This window comes from Echinops telfairi, unplaced genomic scaffold, assembly GCF_000313985.2.
Source record: "Echinops telfairi isolate 266 unplaced genomic scaffold, ASM31398v2 ScPeMD7_7400;HRSCAF=8409, whole genome shotgun sequence".
NCBI classification, from domain to species: Eukaryota; Metazoa; Chordata; class Mammalia; order Afrosoricida; family Tenrecidae; genus Echinops; species Echinops telfairi.
This window is the reverse complement of record NW_022111300.1, coordinates 33,813,202-33,828,981: the sequence shown is the minus strand read 5'-3', so window position 1 is coordinate 33,828,981 and position 15,780 is coordinate 33,813,202. Positions and strand designations below refer to the sequence as shown.

General features: G+C 56.4%; 1 protein-coding gene across 1 annotated transcript in view; it reads left to right on the top strand.

The window, feature by feature from the left end:
- Positions 1–15,780, top strand: part of ST8SIA5 (ST8 alpha-N-acetyl-neuraminide alpha-2,8-sialyltransferase 5) — a 69,992-nt gene that overhangs the window by 37,259 nt on the left and 16,953 nt on the right. The window contains exon 3 of the mRNA XM_004703098.2: positions 10,491–10,583. Within this exon, the coding sequence (XP_004703155.1) occupies positions 10,491–10,583 (93 nt within the window). The remainder of the gene's footprint in view (positions 1–10,490; positions 10,584–15,780) is intronic.

The window sequence follows — 15,780 nt, the reverse complement described above, 5'->3', positions numbered from 1 at the left end:
GCCTGTGGAGTGAGTGGTGGGCTCACAAAGCTGTCCTTTTGGTTAGCAGATGAACATTTAAACCTCTGAACCACCAGGGGACTCGTGAATTGCACACTCAACCAGGAACCACACGGAGCAGGAACAAAGACGGGCAGCCTGGACAACTCCAAAGAAATGTAGGCCAGGCCGTGCCCGTATCGGCTGGGGCAGAACTGGAGCACAACTGGGGGAAGGTCAGGGTGACCGGAGGCTGAGTGACTGATGAAGCAGGTGTTGAGTGATGGCTGTAGGCCTCTCAGTGGAGGCCAGCAACGTTATCTGTCACCCAGTAAGCGTCCTGTGAGGAAGGGATGCTCCTGAGAGACAAGGCTGACGAAGCTTTGTGTGCCACACACTTTGGACTTGTCAGGAGAGACCGGTCCCTGGAGAAGGACTGCTTGGGAAAGCAGAGGGGCAGCGAACAAGAGGAAGGCCCTTGGTGAGATGGATGGACACCGGGACTCATAATGGGCTCAGGCAGAGGGTCAGTTAGTTGTGGGGATGGCACAGGCTGGGCAGTGTTTTGCTCTGTTGTGCTTAGAGCTGCCGTGGTTGGCACGGCCTCGGTGGCACCTCACACCAACAAGAGGAACCGATTCAGTGAGGGACAGAGAATTTTCAATCAGCAAGTGCTTCGATGGAACTGAGTTTCTGGGGCCAGTAGACAGGTCTCTGAAGCGCTTTCTCACGTGGTTCATAGATTTCGTTTCTGTTTTTGAGCCCCCAGGGGAGATCAGTGCGCTTTGTCTTTAAATTCCCAGGAATCCTGAGGTGCACGTGCTGTGATGCGGGCAGGGAAAGAGGGAAGACTGTTAGGAAGAGTCCAGCCAGCTGCCGTTGAGTGGGTCTGGACTCCCTGCGGCCCCGGGGTGTCCCGGAGACTGCTCTGTAGAACTCACGATGGCTGATTTGCGGGGAGGAGGTCACCACACCTCCTTTCCCAAGGCACCCCTGGGTGGACGCCAACACCCCACGTGTCAGTCAGAAGCTGCATGCATTAACCCTTTGCACCAAACAGCACAGAATTCCCTGGGGAAAGGTTTCAGAGAGGGAAGTACCACCTTCGGAAGTGTATAGACCTAGCTGGTGGATATGTCGAGGCATAACAGCTGCACATTTTGACATTTTTCAACATAAAGGTCTCTCTGTGTTTATAGCAATACTTTTCTGTCTTACTCTTGTACTTGTGTGATAACTGCGTAGGAAACTCTCCCAGATATCTTGCCTGCCCCGCTTCCCCACCCCCACCCCAACCATGGGGCAAAGGGATTCTGGGAAATGTGGCGGGGGAGGGGAGGCAGGTGCATGCTGTGGTCAGCTCGGGGCTGGTGCTCCTCATCTGCCAGCAGGCGGCAGTGCTCTTCATGGCCTTGACCCTGCCTGGCGGGCAGCGTTGTGTCCACTGCCTCAGGACACCCCAGGGAAAGATCTCCCCACTCCTCAGGGTTGGGGGAAACTGAGGTAGGAGTCTGTCCCAATGGCCAGAGCTGAGCTTCACCCTGGCCCATGGCCACCACGTAAAGGGACCGTCCTCAGCTCCTGCAACATGAAACATCCCAGTCTCTGTCCTTCCACCAGCCTCCATCTCCCTCCCACCTCACCCCTCCTGCAGCATTCCCTGGTAGCCCGGGCGCACCTAGCTGCCTCTGCTTTCTGCCTTCTCTACGACATGCCTGCCCCCAGGGCTGCTTCACCCACAGGAACTCTGCCGTGTGTGCAAATCCTTCCGTGTTAGCTCAGGCTGCCCCCCGCCTCCCAGAAACCCCCCATCCTGGAGGACCTAGCTGGACCCCTGTGAGTGCATCTCCAAAGCCTTTGGCCATGTCTTGACAGAGGTGAGCTGGCTGGCCAGTCTCCTTGGCTGCTTCTTCCAGGACCCAGCACCCACCCTGCCCCTCCTGGTCTTGCCACTGAGAACACTTTGCTGAGGTCTGGAGCCGAGCTAGCCCAGGCTACCTGCCTCCCCAAGCTGCCTGTCTGGCGGGACCTCTGGGTCAGGGTGCAGAGGACTTCCCAAGTGGGAGGGCAGCATCAGGCATGGGGAAAGAGCAAGCCCCAAGTGGACAAGAGGGGCGAGTGCTCTCCCCAGAAGTGTGCGCCCAGCCAGTGCGGAGTGCCTTGGGCAGAGCCCGGGCGCTGGGCTGAGGGCCAGGTCATGAGTGCCTCGCAGGCTCTGTGCACGATGGGCTTCACCCTTGTGCTGGAAGGAACTTGAATGCTGCCGTGAATTGTTCCCTAGTTGTTTCGAGACGGTGTGCAATTGGGCAAGGCATCGTGGAGGACAGATGACCAGGGTTCGGAAACTGCATGTCGAAGTCACAGGTGTTTCCTCACATGGGTGAGACCGGGCTGCGATCTTGACCGGTCGTGCCCACAGGCGTTACGGGGGGCCGAGGGGGAGCCAGGCACGGTACTGCTGGGCGTCGGGCATGTGTGTCTCTTGTCAGCCTCATGTCAGACATTTGAGGCGAGGCTGTCATGACGCCCATCTTACAGGTGAGGAGACTGAGCCACAGAGGGTGGGTAACTTCCAGGTGGCGGGGGGGCAGTGCTGGCACACACGCCAAGAGGGTGTGCCTCCAGGTCCCCACACTCCTGGAGGCATGGCACAGAGGGCTTCTCCTGGGCGGCAGGGAGGTCATCCCGGTCTCCCTGGTGTCTTCTGCTCTCCCGGCTGTGCAGTTGGAATGAAAAGGCCTCACTGGTCGGATGGAATGGAGGTGGACACTCCCTTTCTCATTGCTGCTGGTCTGGCCTCTGGGGGGAGGGGGGTGTCTTAGGGTCTCCCATCTCCACTTCCCCCCTTCTCCTCTTCTGCTCTCTCTCACAGCTCCCTCCTTCTTTCCACATTGGGACCCTTGGGCTAGAGATGAACTGCCCCTGTGGGTTTCAGAGCCATTGTAATTCTTAACAGAAGCACAACTGCCTCCTCGCTTTTCTTATGAAAATGCCCTGCACCTGTGCTCAGCGATTCTACATTTCAAAGAGAGCTCTTTGTGAACAAAAAACCGAAACACCACCTCCTGTGGTCAAGTTCATTCCCAGTGGTCATCCAAGCACAGCCACAAGTCGATTCTGTCTCATAGCGCCCCAGAGGATCGAGGAGAGCTGCCTGTGTTTTGAGGCCCCTGGGGGACCAAGTATAATTGCCCCGGTGCGTTGCTGAGGCTGAAATTCTTTACGGGAGCAGAAAGCCTCATCTTTTTCTTTTGCCGCGACTGATAGGTTTATACCACCAACCTTGTGGTTCGAGACCAAGGCCTAGCCCCCAGTGCCAACAGGGCATTGCCCTGTTTTAGGGGACAGAAGAGACCCCATCTCAAACACAGTTAAGGAGAACATTTATCAAGACTTAAAAGAGACAGCGACCACTCAAAGACCCAGAAACGTCATCCGGACGAGGGAGGCCGTTAGCATGAGGTCAGACTGGCGTCCGAGGATCCGCAGTTGGGAAGCTGGATAAACAGAGCATGGCGGGAGGGGAACTTCCACCAAAGCAGGACTGGTGGCCGATCAGTCCATCACCATTACTGGTGGGAAGACAGAAGCAGGAAGGGGGCCATGATGGGGACACATGCATCCTTTGAGAGAAGGGCTTACAAGATTGGTCCAGGGCCTTCCGACCGAGGCAGTCAGGGTGAACTGATAGGGCAGGACTCAGGACTAGGAGACCCTCTGTACTGTCCCCAGCACGGGGACCTCCTTCAAGGAGGACAGCCAGGGTGCTCCTTTGAGGCAAGAATCATGGGCCTTCCTCTCACATACTTTGGACATGTTGCCAGGGAGACCAGTTCCTGGAGAAGGAAGGACATCAGGCTTGGTCAAGTAGAGGGGCAGTGACAACCAAGACGGCCTTTGACCAGATGGATGGACACAGTGGCTGCAGCCATGGGCTCACTTGTGAGGGTGGCGCAGGCCAGGCAAAGTGTCCTTCTGTTGGACATGGGGTCCCTACGACAACACCATGCCAGCCACCGTTTGGGCTGAAGAGAGAGGAGACAGTACTCATGTGCTCGTGGGTGATCGAGACGGCCAAGGAGGGTCTTGTGAAAAATGTCGACCAGACACAGATGCATACGGGGCAAGACCCTGTCTGAAGATGGAGGCAGATTATTCTATAAGTCCAGGAATGCCAAAGGTTGCCAGCAGTTAGGCTCGCGCATTGGGCTGCTACCATAAGGTCAGCAGTTCGAACCTACCAGCCGCTCTGTGAAGAAAGAGGATGCTTTCTGCCTCTGTAAAGATGTACCACTGCAGAACCCCCTCCCCCAGCCAGGGCCAGTGCTTCTCTGTCCATGGGGTCGCTGTGAGGCAGAAGCCACTCAGTGGCAGTGAGTGTGGTTTCGGAAGCTGACAAAGGAGGGCATTTCTCTCAAGCCGATGCCTTGAATTCAGACTGCTAGCCTCGAGAAGTAGCGTAGTGGGGTGCGAAGTAGGATTACTGAGCACAAGGCCAGCGGTTCAAACCCCCCAGCTGCTCCTTTATAGAAAGATGAAGCACTCGGCTCTCAGGAAGACCGTCCGTCTCAGGAACCCCCAAGAGCAGTTCTGCTCTGCCCGATAGCGGTTGCTCTGAGTCAGAATCTACTTGATGGTGGGGAGTGAGTCTCAAGAGCTGTGAGAAAACAAATGTCTGTTCTTCAAGGTCACCCCCTGTTGATATGTGTTGTTACGGCAACCATAAGTAACTGGTGCTGCTCAAACATTTCCTTTTCAGGGACCAAACCAAACTCACTGCCTTCGAGACGATGCCAGCTCACAGTGACCCTGTAGGACCCGGTAGAACTGGCCCCTGTGAGTTCCTGAGACTCTCTTTCCTGGAGTAGAACACCCTGTCTTCCTCCTGCGGAGCAGCTGGTGGTTTTGAACTTCTGACCTTGCCGATCACAGCCCAAGGTGTGACCACCATGCCACTGGGGAGCCCCCCTTTTCAGCACGGCCTTCCTTCTTCTCCACCCCACGCTCCCCCAGCACCCCCTGGCCCTGTCCTGCTTCGTCTCTCACAGGGCATATCACCTCCTGCCACCTTGGTGCCCACAGGCCTTATCTGCCTCCCCTCACTTTGCCGGGAGTGCCCTCACTAGTGTCTGAACGTGGCGCACGGTAGATGATCAGTAAATCTTTAACGAGTGAAAGAGAAAAAACACCCCCCCCCTCCCACAGGCCATGGGGCGTCGCTGGTGTGAGGCAGGGTCACATGGGCTGGGCTGGAGGGTGCCCAGGGCCTGGGCCCAGGGAGGGAGGGCCAGAGGCTGCCAGAGGGAGCTGACACCTGGGCGAGGCTCTGATGGCCGACACCCAGCCAGGAAGGGTACTCCAGGCAGAAGCTCACCTAGGTGAGCTGTGTGACAGAGCTGTGCCGGTGGTGTGTGTGTGTGTGTGTGTGTGTGTGCGCGCACGCGCGCCTGGGATGGAGACAGACAAGGCCTACTGAGGAAGGAGGAGTGGGCAGATCTGGGCAGTGATGTAGTAGGAGCCCTGGTGACCTAGTGGTTACGCCTTGGGCTGCTAACTGCAAGACAGATAGTTGGCGACCACCAGCAGCTTCGTGGGAGACTGATGGGCTTCCTACTTCTGGACACAGTTTGTCTTGGAAACTCGCAGGGGCACTTCTACCCTGCTCTGTAGGGTTGCTCACATTGAGTTGGCATCGACTCGCTGGCAGTGGGTTTGTTTTTTTGGTTAGGGAGCGGGAGGTGCAGCTAGGGGGCAGCTCTGGGCGTGGGGGTGGCATAGGGATGGTGGCCGAAAGCCACCAGGTGCAGTTTCAGGGCTGAGTGCAGAAGGCTGTCCTGAGGGGTCCAGGCTGCTGTATAAAGGGGAGCTTGCAGGCTCCCTGGGCTGGCCCCGAAAAGAAGGCCATGCACTACATATGTGTTTTTGCAAAGAATGTGCTGGACTCAGGCTCTGGTTGGGGGAAGGAGGAGTGAATCTCTGCACCAGGTGTTGCTCCTGACACCACCCCCTCCCACCCCGGGCTGACACTCTAAGGCTGGGTGAGGTTTTCTCAGGTTGACCTCCAGTGAACCACAGAGCCAGCTAGGGCTGTGCCCAGAACTTCGGACTCTTTAGCTTTCCGTTCTCATGTCCCCACACACCTCCAGTGAGTCCCACCGACCAGTCAGGGACCGTGGCCCAGGGAGGAGAGTCGAGGTCCCAGGCCACAAAGCAGGGCAGGGGTCTCACAGCTAGGTCTCACCTGGCAGCCGGGCTCCTCCATTGTTACCAGCAGACCCTGCTGGCCTCTCCCTGTGCCCATTTGGGAAGACACTTCCGTCCCTCTGTGTCGTCAGGCTGCAATTTTTAGACTCCGGTTTCTGTGGGTTTGTTCTGCTGGTTAGTGTGAGATCCTGAGCTGGCAGCTGCTCGCACTCTGGAAATAGCACTGAGCTCATGGTTGCTCTTGGGAGGCAGCGGGTGGGGGAATGGGATTCCCGGGCTCTTCAAAGCTTGGGGTCCCTCTCCCCTGGCTGTCCTGGCCTGCGGGGACATTGGGGGTCTCAGCGGCAGAATTATCTTCCTTTCCGTGTGGGAACCCTGAGTTGAGTTCCCAGCTGCTGTGCGCCTTCTGCCCAGGCCCAGGAGATTGATGCCAAGACGCATGGGGCTCTCCAGGGACCACGGATTCATAGATGCTGAAAGGAGACAAGGGCCTTCCTTGAGAGCCGACAGAGAGACAGCCTTCTCCCAGAGCCGGCACCCTGCCAGGAGCCCTGGTGGCACCGTGGTTTACTCATTGGGCTGCTAGCCTCAAAGTTAGCAGTTCAAACCCCTCCGCTGGGCTGAGGAAAAAAGATGGGGCTTTCTACTTCCTTCAAGAGCCACAGCCTCGGAAGCCCCACTGAGGCAGTTCTACCCTGCCCTTTGGAGTGGCCGTGAGTGGGCATTGACCTGATGGCAGTGAGTTTGGTTTGGGCACTGTGACCCACTGCAGGTCTGCCCGCCAAAGTCACCCCCAGCGGTATTTCTGTAGCTGCAGCAGACGGCTGAGCCCCTGCCTCATGGGGTATTGTGAGGATTCAGTGAGACTAAGTGGAAGCATCGGGCTGCTCTACACAGGGTGCAGGTGGGCCCAGAACAGACACCTAGCCCAGGGGCCAGCTTGGGCTGAACTCCAGCTTGCGTTTACTTGACAAGCCGTGTCCCTGGGAGGTGGCTGAATTCGCCTGGAGGAAAAGATGCTTTTGCCTGATTTGCACAGAGATGCCTTGATGGTGCCCAGGTGGAGTGAGCGCCAGCTCTGGGGCCTATCTGAGTCTGTCTGTACCAGGCTTGGCAGAACCTGGGGCTTAGTTTGCTCAGCCAGGGCAGCTCCCTGCACTCGGGTGGGGGGGGTCTACGAAGCACGTTCTTGTGTAACACAGCCACCCCCCTGGGCTCCTGTTCTCTTGAACCCCAACAGCAGCACCTAGCAGCTGGGCGACGGGAGCAGGTAAGAGAGGAGGCTAGATGCCTGAAGCTCATCTTGAAGGAGCCAGTGGCTGCCGGGGATCTGGGGGAGATGGCTTGGTCTTGGTGAGGCTATGGCGTGGGGCCAGGCCAAAGAGGATCCCTCTGTGGGGGGAAGCCGGGAGGGACAACCGAGTTAGGCTCTTTGCAACCTGAGCCTGGCCAGCTGAGAGCTTGGATGTGGCAGGAGGCGGAGAGCCCTCACCGTCTGTCTTCTTCCTCTGTGGGCCCTAGCCCCTCCTGACCAGGCAGCCAGAGCCGGCCCCCAAGCTTGCAGAGACAGAGAGGCGGCCCCGGGCAGTCTGGTGCCCACGCCTGACTTGGCTGGAGGTACCCATTGGCATCTGAGAGGAGCTGGGCTCCTGGCATGACTGGCGGGGACTGTTGACACCTGAGATGCCCACGTGCGCTGCCAGCGTGCCTCCCCTTCGAGCTGGGTGAGCGCTGGGTGAGCGCGTCTTCCCAGAACGGAAAGGAGAGACTGTTGACTAGCTCACCTTGGCAGCTGATCGAGCTTCAGATGGCCGTAGAAATTACTTCCGTCACACATCTGCCAGGGGAAGGGCCAGCTCGGGATATTTAGCAGGAGGTCAGGCCTTCAAAGAAAAGGACATTTATTAGTAATTTTCAGTCACAAGAGTCATACGCCTATTCCCATAAACACAGGAAGTGTGGTTTACATTTCTCACCGTTTCACCACCCGGAGAAACACACACTGAACCACCTGCGTCAGCGCCTCCCTTCCCCAGCCGTCTCTCTCTGGATGCGCATTCTTTATCGGAGGTGGTGCATCTTCCAGCCGCCATTATCACGTGAGCATCTTCACCCCAAACCCACAGAAGCATCCTTTCTGCTCTCTGCATCGTGGCCTGTCTCCAGAGCCAAGCGCGATGGCCGTGGCTCCCCCAGAATGCACAGTCTCGACGTCCTGCCAGAAGCCCCGTCTCCGGTTGGCTCTTCCTCGCGGCCCCGTTTCTCATATTCTTAATTCTCAATTCAGCCATCTTTAGAGACCCAGGTGGAGCCCCAAACTGGAAAACCCGAACCCAAACCAGTCCCTGTGGAGCTGACTCGACTCCTGGTGCACAGGGTAGAAGTCTGCACCGCGGGGCTTGCAAGGCTGGGACTTTTTAGGGGCGGGTCACCAGGCCTTTCTTCGGAGGTCGTTCTGGCTGGGTTAGAACCACCCACCTCTTGGTTGGGAGCCCAAGTGCGTAACCATTGTGCAACAAGCACAACCCCAGGATGACAAGAGCCCAGCAGAGGCTGGAGAAAGAAAGGCCATTTCCCAGATGGGGCAGTCGACACGTCAGCCTCCCACGTGGCGCCTCCCCACCCTTTCGTGGTGGCGAGACAAGGGGGAGAGAGAGGAAGGGACGTTTCTTGGTCTTGTCCGGAGGGCCAGGCACTGTGCTGGGGCTTCCCCTGGACTTCTCCTCAGCATCCTACTCCAGCCTGCCACCCCTGCTCAGCCTCCTCTGTCAGACTTGACAGACCAGGAGACCCCACGGTGTTAGTGCTGGTTGACTAGAGAAACAAATCCAAGGTCATTCATAATGTATGTAAGAGAGAGCTTTATATCAAAGAGTCATTGTATATTCAGAAAACATCCCAGCCCAGTCCAGATCATCTGTAAGTCCGATATTAGCCCATATGTCCGATATTAGTCTATAAATTCCCCTTCCGATGCATGCAACACATGCAATGATGCCAAATGCAGGGAGATCACAGGCCAGTGTGGAAAGTCTAGTGGACCCAGTGGTGGTGGAAGCATCTCCAGGACTTTGGCTGCCATCAGCGTGGCTCCATGTGGCTTGTCAGCAGGAAGACCAAGGCAGAGGTAGAGACTGGTCCACCTCCAGTGGGAAAAGAGGACGTCCCAGAATCCTCATGAGAAGGCCATGCCCACACAGAGGCATCATTGGCTGTGACCTGATTGACAGGCTAGACTCCACCCCTTCACTCAAGTTGACAAGAGACTACGTAGCTCCCACACCCACTCACTGCCATCACTACTCAGTGGATTCCAACTCCCAGCTGACTCGATAGGACAGAGTAGCACTACTCCTCAGGGCTTCTGAGATTGTAGATCGATACAGGAGCTGACAGCCTCATCGTTTGCCGGTGGAGCGGCTTCTGGGTTTGAACCATGGACCCGGTGATTAGCGGCCCATCACTTAATCCACCACACAGCCAGGACTCCTAATCGTGGCTAGAGACGGGCACTACGCCCTGCAGTGTCGGTCATATGCCTGCAACCCGCTGGTGCTGGGAGGGGCCGGGGTACCTCTGCACTTGGACATGGGCCGAGCCAAAAGCCTGCCCCGCGCCGACGTGGTGACAGGAGCCGGGTCTGGTTAGTCTCAGTTTTCCTGGCTGTCGAATGGGGCGAAAGAAAGGCCAGGGCACCTACATCCATGTGAGCATGAGGACCACGTGTGCAGATGGAATGAAATGTTTGGTAGGAATCCTTGTGGCCTGCAGCCTGAGACACTTTCCTCAGCGGCTGGAAGTCACACTGCCCCAGACTCCTGGTGTGGCCCCTGTCACGGAGCTGAGAGGGCAGTGTGCAGCCCATACTCGGCACGGCCGGTGTCGGGGTTTCACGTTTGCTCAGAGGACTGTCATTCACGTCACCCTAGGGCAGCGGTGCTCAACCTTCCTCATGCTGCCGCCCTTTCACACAGTTCCTCACGTTGTGGTGACCCCTAACCATAAAATGATTTTCGTAGCTACTTCATAACTATAATTTTGCTACCATTATGAATCGTGATGTGTCGGATGTATTAGGCGACCCCTGTGAAAGGGTCATTTGACCCCAAAGGGGTCATGACCCACAGGTAGAGAACCGCTGCCCTTGGGGATGGTTAGCCTCCGTTTGGTCCTTCAGAGCCCCCCCCACACACTAGGGCATCTGCTGGGGATAGGGATGTGGGGGCCCCTCCCCACGAGCCTCCAGTCCCTCTAGCAAAGCCTGATCTCTGCTTTTCTGCATAACCGCTGTCCCTGTTGGCTTCCAGGTACTTTGAATTTTACAAGGGGCCCTTTGAGTATAATTCCTCGCGATGCCTGGAGCTGAGGAACGAGATCCTGGATGTGAAGGTGCTGTCCATGTGAGTGTGGTCTGCCAGGTGGCAGGGTGGGCTTCCTGAGGCATGGGGAGGGGATGGAGTGGGGTGCTCAATGCATGCAGCGTTAGGGCTGGGCAGCAGAGTGTGTGTGTGGGGGTGTCGACACAGGAGGTGTCAAGGTGGGGGTGCCTGATGCATGGGGGAGGCAGGGTGGAGGGAAACAGGCAACTTGGCGTATTCTGTATGAGCACAAATGAGGTCTCCTTCCCGGGCCACGTGGTGTTTGGCAAGGCCCAGAGGACCAGAAGGTTCCCTCTGCCGCCTCGGGTGTGGTGTGGGTCCCCGGCTCAGCCACACCTCCTCAACATCATGACTGGACTCCTCGGACCCAGAAACCAAGGGGCCGGGACGGCTCACTCTAAGGTCCCTCCTTGAGCTTAGTGTTGCTCTCCCGCAATAGCCCTTTTATGTTGTATTGTGATTTACGATTTTAAAAACGAATCGTGGTCCCTGAAATGACGCGGGAGTCCACAGTACAAAAGGGCCCAGACTGCAAAACTGCCACCGAGCTCTCCTGGGGGGTGGAGTGGGAGGGGGCAGGGGGGGGGACCAGCCAGCATGGCTTTTCAGAGTGGAACTGCGCCCCACCCCACACACGGTCCTCCAACAATCTCTTGCCTCTAGCTCTTCTACAACCCGTGGGGGGGAAAGCCCACCAGATGTCCAGCATTTCCCTGTGTGCGTACCCAGCCCCCACCCCGATAGCTTGTGCTATCGAGTTGGTGATGACTCGGAGGGACCCTTGTGACCGAGCAGACCTGTGTTCCAGTGTGTCAGTCCGGGTAGACTAGAGAAACAAATTCAGACACGTATATGTGTATGGGAAAGATTTTTATAGACAAGAGCAATTGAATATTGAGAAAACATCCCAGCCCAGTCCAGATCAAGTCCATAAGTCTGATATTAGCCCAGATGTCTGATACCAATCTATAAAGTCCTTTTCTGACTCACAGAACACATGCAGTGACACTGAATGCAGGAAGATCACAGGCCAGTGTGTGGGAAGTCTTGTGGACCCAGTGGTGTGTAGGCATCTGAGCGCTGGCAGGGGTCTCCACGTGGCTTCTCTAGTTCCCAGGGCACAGGCTCTATGACTGTAGTACCATGTGTATTGTCAGAAGAGTGTCTCTCAGGGGTGAGCAGAGAGAGAGAAAGTCTCCCGCCTCCAAGGAGGAAATACAGGAGTTTCCAGAATCTTTAGGAGAAGGCTATGCCCACACAGAGGCCTCATTGGCTATATAATGATTGACAGGCTAGACTCCACCCCTTCACTCACAATTGACAAACGATTATATGACTACCACACATAGGGTGCTGATTTTTTCTTCTTTCTGGCTGTACTCGGTATGTGAGCACTTAGCCAGGTCTCTCTACCACAGGGCCTTGGGCTGGGTGCCATTCTCTGGCCAGCAGCTGAGCTGGCATTGGGTTGTGAACCGAAAAATAGGTTGGTGGTTCAAACCCACAGGACGCTCTGTGGGAGAAAGAGGAGGCAGTGTGCTTCTGTCAAGGATTACAGCTTTGGAATCCCAGGGATCTTTTCTACACTGTCCTGCAGGGTCACAGTGAGTGTAACTCAATGGCTGTGGGGTCTTTTGGTGTAAGTGTGAGTGAGTGTGTGTGTGTGTGTGTGTGTGTGTGTGTGTGCACCTAGACATGACCACATCTTCTTCTCCCATCAATTCCCCTGAGCTCTCTGTAGCACACCGCTGTGCTCCCCGCTCTTAGGGGGCCCCCAGACCCCCAGGGGTGAGCAGGCATTAAGGAGTCCAGGGGTGACAGAGAGCTTGACCTGGGCAGTGGTACCAGTGACGTCCCTGAAGCAGGTACACGGGGCTGGGGTCCGAGGGGTAGCACTAACTGGGCCAGGAGGAGTCCAGCTGAGGAACAGTGGACACCAGGCCCTGAGCCAGGATGGCTCACTTTCATGCCGGCATGAGAGGGACAGACAGTTTCTAGAAGGGCAGGCGGGGTGGGGGTGGCAGACCCCTGGAGGCCTTGCAGACCGGGGTTTGGGTTTTATTTTTATCCAGGGGCTCCCTCCCTCAGAGAGGTTTGAAGCAGAGGGAAGAGGGGTGGGGGCCGCTCTCTGATGGGTGTTTCAAAACCTCCCGCCATGGAGCTCTGATTCGGTGGGCAAAGATGGCCACGGAGACCCCAGTCAGCAGCCACACCCGCACGCGCGTAAGCAAGTCGCCTCTGTCTTGTCTCAGGATGCTGATACCTCGTGTCCTTAAATATTTTCTTGTCCTTGGGAACCGTGGGAGCATACCCGAGAGTATTCAAAGGGCAGCGATCTTTCTTGAGAAATTACAAAGCATAGACAATCTCCTCTGGTTCCTTCAGGGGCTGGGTGGGCAGCTCAGGGACACCCTGTGGGGCTGTCTGGCCACACTGGCCACCCTCCAGGAACGGCCACGCCTCTCATGTGCTTCCTCTGTGTCCGACCACTGCTTATTCCACGGAGGGGCCTCATTAGACCTGCCCCAAGCCCACGGTTTGCAGCGTAAAACACAAACACGTTGGGGTTCTCGAGGAACCTTACTTCCCCCCTTGATCTGAGCCCCCTGGTACAAGCTTAGGTGGTGGTGTTTGGAGCCACGGGAGAAAAATCTGGCGGTCTGTAAAGACCACCGCTAAGAGACCCCGTGCGCGGAGCCGGTCTACGCCATCAACTAAGCTTGCTGTGAGTCAGATTCCATTTGACAACACCCAACTCCGATGCCCCACTGGGCTTTGGGTTCCCTCTCTGCGTTTGGCGCACCCTGCTGGTCCCCTAGGACTGGCTTCCTGCGCTTGAGCCATCGGCTTGGTTAGTTGGGCCTCGCATGGTCTACCTCCTGCTCTCTCTGCCCCCTGGCCCTGGCAATGCAGGGGGGCTCTGCAGAGGGGAGGCTCAGCCCAGGCTGGTTTGGGGGCATCAGTGTGGGCCTGCTGGGGTGCTGGTGGGCAACAAGGCCAGCACCTCTTCCCCCAGTCGTGGAACTCCTGAGAGCCAGCTGGGTCCTGCAGGGCTGACGTCATAAGCCAACCGACCTCTGATCTCTGGTGTTCCAGCCCAGCATTGTCAGGAGTGTTCCTGTGCAGGGGTCCCTGAGCATGAATCGAGGGGGCTGTTGGATATGCCCAAGTCCCTCCTGGCACACAGACTGTCAGCTGGCGTGCTATCTGTGGAAACAGAGGGGGGTGATTCATCAGGGGATGATTCGGATCCAGAATTGCTCAAATCCGTGGCACAAGGCAGTCAGCTGGAAAATTCCCACATGGAAAACGCCCCGTTTGTTCCCTGACAATGTCAAATACGGGCGGAGTTCCTCTGTGGCTCTTTGTTAGGAAAAGGCGGTCACTAATACTTGTGGAAGTGACCTATGCTTGATTCTCGCCATTCTGGAATGTTCTTACTGCTCACCAGGCAGCTGCCTGCTCTCACGCTCCTTCTTCTCCCCCACCTGGCTGTCCCTTCCCCATCTTCCTGCCGCTGGGAATTCCAAACCAAGAGAGAAGCTGGAAGCCAGGGTCTGCTGGGAGACACCAGCCCTCTGGGCTGCGAGGTCCCCTGGGGCCTCTGGAGTCGAGTCCCCTGCAACATTCATCGAGGCTGCTCCTACGTCCGGTGGGGTGGTGGCTCCTTGAGGTCTGGGAGTAGGGCGCAGGCACCTGAGACCCCTGCACAGGCCTGGAGTCTGGCTGAGCCGATGCTCAGGATGTGCTAATTAAATGAAAGAGTGGAAACAGGAGGCCATGGTGGAAAAGGAGGAGGAAGAGGGGGATCTCATGGTGACGTCATTGTCGCGCGGTGAGACAAATCCAGTGGCACTCCAAGCTTACAGGGAGAAGCAGCAGTTGCCTGTCCCTGGGCCCTCTCACCCCAGCCCTGCCCCCTTCCTCCTGCTGGTCCTCCATGTCCTTGCCTCCGGTCTCTCCAGAAGACGGGTTCCTGATGTTTCAGGATTCCTCATTGTAGACAGTGTGTTCGTCAGGGCTCTTTCGAGATACAAAACCAGGACACTTATGATTATCTACATAAGAGGATAGGTTTATACAGCGAGAGGGAATATAACAGCTAATTAGTCCACACAGCAGTACAGAGGGTTCAGTGCAACTCATTTCCGTGGAACAGTTAATATACTGGAAGTCCTTCAACTCACAAGATCAAGGAAGCAGACAGCAGAGTCCTCCCTCGGGCAAGGCAAGCAGTTTGCCCACAGGCAGCAAACAGCAGGGTGGGTCAGCAATGGTCAGTCGCTCAGGAGCTCAGCGAAGCTAAGGGGCTATGGGATGCAAGCAATGCAAGGTGACAGGATCCACCAGCCTCAAGCTCAAGTGATGTACGCACCAGGTCTCAAAGGAGCCTCAAGCTCTAGCACATGATCCATGGATTGGCCTGGCCTACAGGTAATGTAGCTCACCGGTTGAAGCAGAGAACTAGCTAAAGCAGCACGCTCCAGCATGCTCCAATCACCAGAGAACAAGATAGAGGGGGCGGGCTTTGCAGAGCCATTGATCCTTTGCCCTCCAATCAAACTTCGACCTGATTAATCCCACATGTTTCTATGGGCCAGGTTGGCACAATAAACCTGACAATCACTGACAGTGTGTCCTGATGTCCTCCTTTGGCCAAGATTTTCCTGTTCTAGCAAATGTAGATGGTGCCTTTTGACCCCACCCTCTGTGGGAGAAGACTGTTAAGTGCACCCCTACTTTTCAGCTCCCTGCTCCAGCCTCTGACTTGGTCATCCGTGAATGTCCTTGGAAAATGTCTGTGCTGGTAGCATTTGCATTCTCTTTGTAACCATCACGAGCCTCGGGGGCTTTCTCTAAAGGCTGACTCCAGAATTTGGAGATCAGCAGACAGTGACCCCCTTGTTGGGCGCTGTGGTGAGTGTGCGCTGCAGGCTGGGGAGGCTGGTGCAGGGCCCCTCTGCCCGTCCTTCGCCCAGTTTTCTGCTTTCTTGGGGTTCAGACTTGTCTTTTTCTCCCTGAACTTGTCCCGATCATGGTGCCTGGACTTGGACGTGTTGGTGGTGATTGAGTAGCTTTTCCGTGTCCAAGTTATTGACATCCACGATATGGATCATGTTGTACAATCATCCACAGTAGGTCCAATTGTCCGTCACCCTAAACAGAACCCCCGCCCCCAGCCCTTAAACAAACAAACAAGACCCATACTAACCACCAC